Source organism: Chiloscyllium plagiosum, unplaced genomic scaffold (genome assembly GCF_037043375.1).
Source record: "Chiloscyllium plagiosum isolate Xiang-an unplaced genomic scaffold, Cpla_swu_hap1 HiC_scaffold_38, whole genome shotgun sequence".
NCBI classification, from domain to species: Eukaryota; Metazoa; Chordata; class Chondrichthyes; order Orectolobiformes; family Hemiscylliidae; genus Chiloscyllium; species Chiloscyllium plagiosum.
The window spans coordinates 35,751,687-35,762,658 of NW_028270176.1; the positions used below are offsets into that span (position 1 = coordinate 35,751,687).

General features: G+C 56.2%; 1 protein-coding gene across 4 annotated transcripts in view; it reads right to left on the reverse strand.

Annotated features, from left to right (window-relative positions):
* Nucleotides 1-734: 734 nt before the first annotated feature.
* Nucleotides 735-10,972, reverse strand: part of zbtb32 (zinc finger and BTB domain containing 32) — a 61,260-nt gene continuing 51,022 nt past the window's right edge. For 3 of the 4 annotated variants that reach the window (XM_087980780.1, XM_087980778.1, XM_087980779.1), the window contains 2 exons: nucleotides 10,753-10,920; nucleotides 735-4,603 (listed from right to left, as the gene is read on the reverse strand). In XM_087980780.1, the coding sequence (XP_087836906.1) occupies nucleotides 4,374-4,603; nucleotides 10,753-10,920 (398 nt within the window). In that variant the 3' untranslated portion in view covers nucleotides 735-4,373. The remainder of the gene's footprint in view (nucleotides 4,604-10,752; nucleotides 10,921-10,972) is intronic. The other variant, XM_087980781.1, reaches the window with a different exon arrangement.

Sequence of the window (10,972 nt, forward strand, 5' to 3'; positions counted from 1 at the left end):
AGGGACAGCACGGCGTTAGATACAGAGTAAAGCTTCCTCTACACTGTCCCCCCCATCAAACACTCCCAGAGACAGGGACAGCACGGGGTTAGATACAGAGTAAAGCTCCCTCTACACTGTCCCCCATCAAACACTCCCAGAGACAGGGACAGCACGGGGTTAGATACAGAGTAAAGCTTCCTCTACACTGTCCCCCATCAAACACTCCCAGAGACAGGGACAGCACGGGGTTAGATACAGAGTAAAGATCTCTCTACACTGTCCCCCCATCAAACACTCCCAGGGACAGGGACAGCACAGGGTTAGATACAGAGTAAAGCTCCCTCTACACTGTCCCCCCATCAAACACTCCCAGAGACAGGGATAGCACGGGGTTAGATACAGAGTAAAGCTCCCTCTACACTGTCCCCCCATCAAACACTTCCAGAGACAGGGACAGCACGGGGTTAGACACAGAGTAAAGCTCCCTCTACACTGTCCCCCATCAAACACTCCCAGAGACAGGGACAGCATGGGGTTAGATACAGAGTAAAGCTCCCTCTACACTGTCCCCCCATCAAACACTCCCAGAGACAGGGACAGCATGGGGTTAGATACAGAGTAAAGCTCCCTCTACACTGTCCCCCCATCAAACACTCCCAGAGACAGGGACAGCATGGGGTTAGATACAGAGTAAAGCTCCCTTTGGATACCCTGCTGTTCCAAGGTGCAGCATCAATACATTCAGACTCAGGTTGTACAGAAAATACAAATTTTATTAACTTCAATTTCAGTCAAAAGCAGCAAAATCACAAAGTTGCTACATCAGGACCTGGGTGCTACATTCCTGGAAATCCTTGTCAGATCGCTCTCACACTCTCACCCACTGACCAACCCTGTTTCCAGCCAAGAATCTCTGTTTCAATACGGTTACTTACTGACCACACCTCCGACAGTGCCCACTCCCTCAGCACTGACTCTCCGACAGTGCCCACTCCCTCAGCACTGACCCTCCGACAGTGCCCACTCCCTCAGCACTGACCCTCCGACAGTGCCCACTCCCTCAGCACTGACCCTCCGACAGTGCCCACTCCCTCAGCACTGACCCTCCGACAGTGCCCACTCCCTCAGCACTGACCCTCCGACAGTGTGGCACTCCCTCAGCACTGACCCTCCGACAGTGCCCATTCCCTCATCACTGACCCTCCGACAGTGCCCACTCCCTCAGCACTGACCCTCCGACAGTGTGGCACTCCCTCAGCACTGACCCTCCGACAGTGCCCACTCCCTCAGCACTGACCCTCCGACAGTGCCCACTCCCTCAGCACTGACCCTCCGACTGTGCAGTACTCCCTCAGCACTGACCCTCCAAGAGAGTGTGTTTGTGAGAGAGTGAGAGTGTGAGTGTGTGTGTATGTGTGAGAGTGTGTGTGTGAGTGTGAGTGTGTGTGTATGTGTGTGTGAGTGTGTATGTGTGTGTGTGAGTGTGAGTGTGTGTGTGTGTGTGTGCACGCGCGAGGGGGTATCTCTGACGCTGTTTGTCGGGGTGTTTGAGTGTGAGTGTGTGTGTGTATGTGTGAGAGTGTGTGTGTGTGTGTGTGTGTGAGTGTGTGTGCACGCGCGAGGGGGTATCTCTGACGCTGTTTGTCGGGGTGTTTGAGTGTGAGTGTGTGTGTGTCTTGGCTGGAGCCTGCTGAAGGAGGGACAGGGCAGGACCGTCACTGTGGCCCAGAAGGCGGGATTGCCCTGAAGGAGAAACAGGGATTGATGGATCAGTGGGTGTAATGTTCCCACCGGTGGGATCTCGGCCATGACAGAGATCGCTCTGGTCAGAATGAGCACTAACAAGCTCCCCTCCATCCAAAATATGAGGCAGAGTGAAGACGAGGAGGGCACCTGTGGCTTTCTGTTTGTGATTGCTCGCGGGACGTGGTGTATCAGCGGACATGGGGGTGAGGGGGAAGAGCTCAGTAACTGATCGATCCCCATTCCCTCCCCAGGGCAGGTCAGAGAGCGGCAAATATTTCCATGGCAGAGGTAGCTCAATTGTTAGTTGGCTGAGGGCGGTCCAAAATTATTTGGTGGCGAGGAGATGCAAACGTGGAATTGAGTAATGGAGCGGGATAGAGGGGCTGAACGGCCTCCACCTGCTCCCGGTTTGCATCGATTGACGGTTGGGAAGAGGGACTCGTGACATCAAAGCTTATCAACCTCTGCTCATCAGGACAAGTGCAAGAAACCCACATTCCAAAAGGGAACACCAATTCATATCACGGGAGGAGTGGCAGTGGGTGCGTTGCCAAGCCGACAATGATGGGGCCCTGAGACATCACTGTGGAGGCAGCAACAGAGTGGGGGTGGCGACAGTCCCCTCCATCTCCTGGGAAGCTCAGCAAAGGCCTGACCACGTCCCTTTTGTTTGCAGAGGGTGTGTCGATCGCAGCAAATGGGAATGAGCCACGTTCCCAGTTCCCGTTGATGGTCAGTGGAGGTCTGATGAGGTGTCTGGTCACCCACGCATGCAGGAGGAGGGCGAGGGGGGAGGAACCAACAGCCTCGCGCGCGGACCAGGATTTCCATTCCCCCAGGCCCCCCCACCCTGGGCCAGGGCTGGGTGGGGCGCGTTGCTGCCATTCATTCTGTGGACAGGACATCGGCCAGAGTCCGAGGTTGAGCTGCCCAAAGTATCTGCATTCGTCCTTTCACCATCGTTGGAATCCAAGGGAATGACGGTCCCCACCACGTGGCAAGGGGGAGTCGGTACTCCGACGCACGATCACTCAAACTGCTCGCATTCAACGAGGAGGTTGGACAGCACACGCCAAACGATCCCAAGTGGGCCAACGGCCGCATTAACGAACCGTGCGAGATTCCCCGCTGGGTCTACGATGTGCTCGCAGCCACGTGCCTCAGCGTACAGGGATCCGGTGAGCTCCCACGGCCCAGAGAAACGCAGGCTGGGAGGGAGGCACAGGCCGTAGGAAACGCAGGCTGGGAGGGAGGCACAGGCCGTGGGAAACGCAGGCTGGGAGGGAGGCACAGGCCGTGGGAAACGCAGGGTGGGATGGAGGCACAGGCCGTGGGAAACGCAGGCTGGGAGGGAGGCACAGGCCATGGGAAACGCGGGCTGGGAGGGAGGCACAGGCCGTGGGAAACGCAGGCTGGGAGGGAGGCACAGGGCGTGGGAAACGCAGGCTGGGAGGGAGGGACAGGCCGTGGGAAACGCAGGCTGGGAGGGAGGCACAGGGCGTGGGAAACGCAGGCTGGGAGGGAGGCACAGGCCGTGGGAAACACAGGCTGGGAGGGAGGCACAGGCCGTGGGAAACGCGGGCTGGGGAGGGTGGCACAGGCCGTGGGAAACGCAGGCTGGGAGGGAGGCACAGGCCGTGGGAAACGCAGGCTGGGAGGGAGGCACAGGCTATGGGAAACGCAGGGTGGGAGGGAGGCACAGGCCGTGGGAAACGCAGGCTTGGAGGGAGGCACAGGCCGTGGGAAACGCGGGCTGGGAGGGAGGCACAGGCCGTGGGAAACGCAGGCTTGGAGGGAGGCACAGGCCGTGGGAAACGCAGGCTGGGAGGGAGGCACAGGCCGTGGGAAACGCGGGCTGGGAGGGAGGCACAGGCCGTGGGAAACGCAGGCTGGGAGGGAGGCACAGGCCGTGGGAAACGCGGGCTGGGAGGGAGGCACAGGCCGTGGGAAACGCAGCCTGGGAGGGAGGCACAGGCCGTGGGAAACGCAGGCTGGGAGGGAGGCACAGGCCATGGGAAACGCGGGCTGGGAGGGAGGCACAGGCCGTGGGAAACGCAGGCTGGGAGGGAGGCACAGGCCATGGGAAACGCGGGCTGGGAGGGAGGCACAGGCCGTGGGAAACGCAGGGTGGCGGGGTTAGGGTCAGAAGGTTGGTTCCAGGTGGGATTCTCTTCGACGGGCCAAATGGCCTGCGTCCGCACAGTGGGGCGTTCTGTGATGGCCCTGGTGTACTCGCGTTGACAGCTCACGCTCGGTCAATCGACACCCACTCCTAGAAACGGCGGACCTTGTGGGGAAAATTGACACTCTTGCGTTGTGTCCAGACGGGGCTGAGGGGTGGTGGGTCAGCGTGCCCCTCTGTTTCCAGGATTTGTCGGCCAGTGGCCCCTCTGGTGTAGGATTCCCCAGGGGGATGCGGTTTCCGATTCCCATCCCTCCATCCCAGTCTCCGCTCACCTCCCAGCCCCTCTGTTCCTGGCCGCAGAGGGACAGCGTGTGTCTCACACCCTCAGAGCCCGCGGGTATGACCGGCCGGGACGGGGCTTCTCTGTCGGCCCACTCCCTCCACCAACCCCCGGCAGCACAGGAGGGAGGGAGCGGTGAGGAGGGGGTCCAGTGGGGGAGACAGGGCAGGGGTCAGCCGGTCACAGGTAACACAGGTAGAGGTAGCTTTCCTCCAGGCTCCAGTCTGGGGGAACCTCCTCGGGTAGGTGGGTCTTGATGTGTTTCTGCATGACAGCCAGGCTGGAGCAGTACTCCTGGCACACGGTGCACCGATACGGCAAAGCACCATTGTGAGTCCGAAGGTGCTTGATCATGGCAGAATAGTCACGGGAACGCTGGTGACACAGTTTACACTCAAACGGCTTCTCCCCTGTACAAGGGAAAACGGATTCATTAGCATCGTCTCACACTCACACACACACACACTCACACACACACTCACACTCACACTCACACTCACACACTCACACACACACACACACACACACACACTCACACTCACACACTCACACTCACACACTCACACTCACACACTCACACACACTCACACTCACACACTCACACTCACACATACACTCACACACTCACAAACACACTCACACACACACACTCACACATTCTCTCACACACACACACACTCACAAACACACTCACACACACACACTCACACATTCTCACACACTCACACACTCACACACACACACACGCACACATAAACACACACTCACACACACTCACACACGCACACACACTCACACACTCACACATACACACGCACACTCACACATACACACACACACATACATACACACACACACTCACACACTCACACACACACTCACACACTCACACACTCACACAGACACACACTCACACACACACTCACACATACACACACACACACACACTCACACACACACACACACACTCACGCACACACGCACTCTCACATGCACTCACACACACACACACTCACACTCTCACACACACTCACACTCACATACACTCACACTCACACTCTCACACACACACTCACACACACACTCACACACACACATACTCACACACTCACACACACACATACTCACACACACACTCACACTCACACACACACATACACACACATTCACACATACACACACACACTCACACACACTCTTACACACACTCAGACTCACACACACACTCACACTCTCACACACACACACTCACACACACTCACACTCACACAGACACACACACTCACACACACACTCACACAGACAGACAGACACACGCACACACTCTCACATAGACAGACGCATACACACACACCCACACACACACTGACACAGACGCATAAACACTCGCACACACACAGACAGACGCACACACACACATTCTCACACACACACACCCACACACTCACACACATTCTCACACACACATTCTCACACACATACTCACACACACACTCTCTCACACACACACACACACACTCACACACACACACATTCACACACACTCACACTCACACACACTCACACACACACACTCACACAGACAGCCAGACGCACACACTCACTCTCTCACATGGACAGACACACACACACACACTCACACACACACAGACAGACGCACACACACACATTCTCACACACACACACCCACACACTCACACACATTCTCACACACATACTCACAGACACACTCTCTCACACACACAGAGACAGGCGCACACACACACTCACACTCTCACACTCTCACACACACACCCGCACACTCTCTCTCACACACACGCACTCTCTAACACACACTCTCACTCACACAGATACACACACGCACACCCCCACACACAGACACAGATGCACACACGCACACATACACACACCCACACACAGACACATACAGTGACACACACACTCACACACACACAGACACATATAGAGACACACACAGACAGACAAACACATACAGACACACACACACAAATGCACGCGCGCGCACTCACACACAGAGGCAGAGACAATATGACTCCCACGCACACACTCACAAACACACACAGAGACACAGACACACACACACAGATATTGTCCCCCATCAATCACTCCCAGGAACAGGGACAGCACGGGGTTAGATACAGAGGAAAGCTCCCTCTACACTGTCCCCCATCAAACACTCCCAGGGACAGGGACAGCACAGGGTTAGATACAGAGTAAAGCTCCCTCTACATTGTCCCCCATCAATCACTCCCAGGAACAGGGACAGCACAGGGTTAGATACAGAGTAAAGCTCTCTCTACACTGTCCCCCATCAAACACTCCCAGGATAGGGACAGGACGGGGTCACATACAGAGTAAAGCTCTCTCTACACTGTCCCCCCATCAAACACTCCCAGGATAGGGACAGGACGGGGTCACATACAGAGTAAAGCTCTCTCTACACTGTCCCCCATCAAACACTCCCAGGATAGGGACAGGACGGGGTCACATACAGAGTAAAGCTCTCTCTACACTGTCCCCCCATCAAAGACTCCCAGGGACAGGGACAGCACGGGGTTAGATACAGAGTAAAGCTCCCTCTACACTGTCCCCACATCAAACACTCCCAGGGACAGGGACAGCACAGGGTTAGATACAGAGTAAAGCTCCCTCTACACTGTCCACATCTAACACTCCCAGGGACAGGGACAGCACGGGGTTAGATACAGAGTAAAGCTCCCTCTACACTGTCCCCCCCCATCAAACACTCCCAGGGACAGGGACAGCACGGGGTTAGATACAGGGGTGTCATACTACCAGCCAACACCAGGTGGTGGTGTTACTCTATCGGAAGGTGGTGATGGAGGTGAAGGGTCTGGAATCTGTTGCAGAAACAGGCCATTCAGCCCCTCCATTACACTCCTCCAGACAATAAGATCCTGGCTGATCAACCTGTAGCCTCAAATCACCTTTCCCACCCACCCCTCACGCACAAGCGAGTATCCAATTCAAGAGCCTCCAATATAGTCAGTGACCCCCAACTCTCTGGGCTGGAGTGCAGGAGGGTCCCACAGACTCACTCCTCTCTGAGAGATCAATCCCCCCTCAGCTCCAGTCACACTGCCCTGATGCCTGGTCTCTCCCTCCTTAAGAAAGGGGATTAGAACCCAACAGAGTGGCCCAGCAGCACTCTCCCCAACTCCCTCCCTTCCCCTCCCCCCCCCCCCCCCACCCCCCACCCCTCCCGGTACAGTCTGGTCTAGACTTCCTCATTTTTATACCCAATTTCCCCCGTCCCCCCACAATGAAGAGAAAGTGAGGTCTGCAGATGCTGGAGATCAGAGTTGGAAATGTGCTGCTGGAAAAGCGCAGCAGGTCAGGCAGCATCCAGGGAACAGGAGAATCGACGTTTCGGGCATCAGCCCTTCTTCAGGAAGAAGGGCTTATGCCCGAAACGTCGATTCTCCTGTTCCCTGGATGCTGCCTGACCTGCTGCGCTTTTCCAGCAACACATTTCCACCCCCACAATGAAGGCCAACACTCCATCCCCTTCCCAATCCCTTTCATTCCCTGAACATGAACCAGGTCTCCCAGATCCCTCTCCACTGCACCGTTCCGCCCTCACACACACTTTCTCTCTCTCATGCGCTCTCTCTCTCTCTAACTGTCAAACACTCTCTCTCTCCCACGTGCTCACTCTCTCTCTGTCACACACTTTCTCTCTCACACACACTATCTCTTTTTCTCTCTGACGCACTCTATTTTTGTTTCTCTCTCTCTCTCTCTCTCCCTCTCTCTCACACGCATACACTTCTGTTTTCTCAAAAACAGTCTTTCTCTCTCTCCACTGAAATAACTCTTTCTACCTAATGTCACATTTCCCCACATTTTACTTTGTCTCCTAAATATTCCCCAATCCCACAAAGAGTCAATGGGAGACTCCCCCTCACAAACACACAACAAAAAAAAAATTGAGACTCCCACCAGTTGGGATCCTGGAGGCTGTCCATTAATTATTGTTTGCTCACCCATAAATGACCCATTTCTGTCTCCTCTCTGTTTTCTGTTAACAAGCCAATCCTCCCTCCATGTGAAAATGCCTGAGGCATGAGTTCTTGTCTTGTGTAGGAACCTAATGAAATGAAGTCCACATACACCACATCCATTGCCCCTCATTACCCACAGACTCCAAACAGTTGCATCCATTGGTCAATTCCCTTTCACGAAACCATGTTGACTCTGCCCTGTCTCAATGTGTAACAGCCAATCATGGGTTCATTTGTGAGGGCAGCACCTTCACCAACCAGAGGCAAGATCCCACCCTTCAGGGTCCTGTGGGATTACCTACAGCACGGAGACTGGACCTCTGCCTTCTCAAGGGGCAGTAAAGGATGGGTGTTGGACCCTGGGCCCAGGCAGTGATGCCAGCGTCCAGTGAGGGGACAATTCAAAACAAACAAAATGAAATGAAATTTTTTTTCAACTTAAGCAAAAGGCAACAGTTAACGGTCAATTCTGGACTCGCCAACCAGTCAGCACAGCCCCTTTTGTGACGGGAACGTGTTTCATCTTGAATGGAGGGTGTGCTGAGTGTGTGGCCAGCCCGCGATGATTGACAGTTAACTGACAAGTTCCAGGTAACTCTGTAGGCCCTCCTACGGCACAGTGGTAGTGTCGCTACCTCTGGGTCCAGAGGCCCAAATTCACATCCGACCTGTTTCAGAAATGTGCGACAACTTTTCTGAACAGGCTGATTAGAAAAACGGGTTCATGATTTATAAAATTCAGAGAAATGTTCCTGCTGCAAACGAGGTGAAAGGAGCCTACAATTAGTACCTTTCAATGATTACAGGTACTAGCATTTTCTCAAAAGTGGTTAGCACTGCTGCCTCCCAGCGCCAGGGACCCGGGTTCGATCCTACCCTCGGGTGACTGTGTGGGTGGAGTTTGCACATTCTCCCCGTGTCTGCATGGGTTTCCTCCCACAGTCCAGAGATGTGCAGGTTAGGGTGGGTTGCTCTAACAGTGCACACTCCCTCAGCACTGACCCTCTGATAGCGCCCACTCCCTCAGCACTGACCCTGTGACAGAGCGGCACTCCCTCAGCACTGACCCTCTGACAGTGCCCACTCCCTCAGCACTGACCCTCCGACAGTGCCCACTCCCTCAGCACTGACCCTGTGACAGTGCCCTCTGCCTCAGCACTGACCCTCCGACAGTGCCCACTCCCTCAGCACTAACCCTCTGACAGTGCCCACTCCCTCAGCACTGACCCTGTGACAGTGCCCTCTGCCTCAGCACTGACCCTCTGACAGTGCGGCACTCCCTCAGCACTGACCCTGTGACAGTGCCCTCTGCCTCAGCACTGACCCTCCGACAGTGCGGCACTCCCTCAGCACTGACCCTCCGACAGTGCGGCACTCCCTCAACACTGACCCTCCGACAGTGCGGCACTCCCTCAACACTGACCCTCCGACAGTGCCCACTCCCTCATCACTGACCCTCCTACAGTGTGGCACTCCCTCATCACTAACCCTCCGACAGTGCCCACTCCCTCAGCACTGACCCGCCGACAGTGCCCACTCCCTCAGCACTGACCCTCCGACAGTGCCCACTCCCTCATCACTGACCCTCCGACAGTGCGGCACTCCCTCATCACTAACCCTCCGACAGTGCCCACTCCCTCAGCACTGACCCTCCGACAGTGCCCACTCCTCAGCACTGACCCTCCGACAGTGCCCACTCCCTCAGCACTGACCCTCCGACAGTGCCCACTCCCTCAACACTGACCCTCCGACAGTGCCCACTCCCTCAGCACTGACCCTCCGACAGTGGGGCACTCCCTCAACACTGACCCTCCGACAGTGCGGCACTCCCTCAACACTGACCCTCCGACAGTGCCCACTCCCTCATCACTGACCCTCCTACAGTGCGGCACTCCCTCATCACTAACCCTCCGACAGTGCCCACTCCCTGAGCACTGACCCGCCGACAGTGCCCACTCCCTCAGCACTGACCCTCCGACAGTGCCCACTCCCTCATCACTGACCCTCCGACAGTGCGGCACTCCCTCATCACTAACCCTCCGACAGTGCCCACTCCCTCAGCACTGACCCTCCGACAGTGCCCACTCCTCAGCACTGACCCTCCGACAGTGCCCACTCCCTCAGCACTGACCCTCCGACAGTGCCCACTCCCTCAGCACTGACCCTCCGACAGTGCCCACTCCCTCAGCACTGACCCTCCGACAGTGCGGCACTCCCTCAGCACTGACCCTTCGACAGTGCCCACTCCCTCAGCACTGACCCTCCGACAGTGCGGCACTCCCTGAGCACTGACCCTCCGACAGTGCCCACTCCCTCAGCACTGACCCTCCGACAGTGCCCACTCCCTCAGCACTGACCCTCCGACAGTGCCCACTCCCTCAGCATTGACCCTCCGACAGTGCCCACTCCCTCAGCATTGACCCTCCGACAGTGCCCACTCCCTCAGCACTGACCCCTGACAGTGCGGCACTCCTTTCCCCTGCTCCCTGACCCCCTGAGCCCCTGTGGTTTACCTGTGTGAACCCTGTAGTGAGTCTCCAGTTGGTGTTTGAGACTGAATGTCTTGTTGCAGTGAGTGCACTGATAGGGTTTCTCCCCCTGATGGACCTGTTTGTGGCTCTTCAACGCTGCCTCATCAGAAAAATGGTGGCGACAAAACTGGCACTGGTGCCCCGTGTCCCCTGGCAAAGAGACAGGAGCACTACCATTAACACGGCTCAATCAATCCCACTC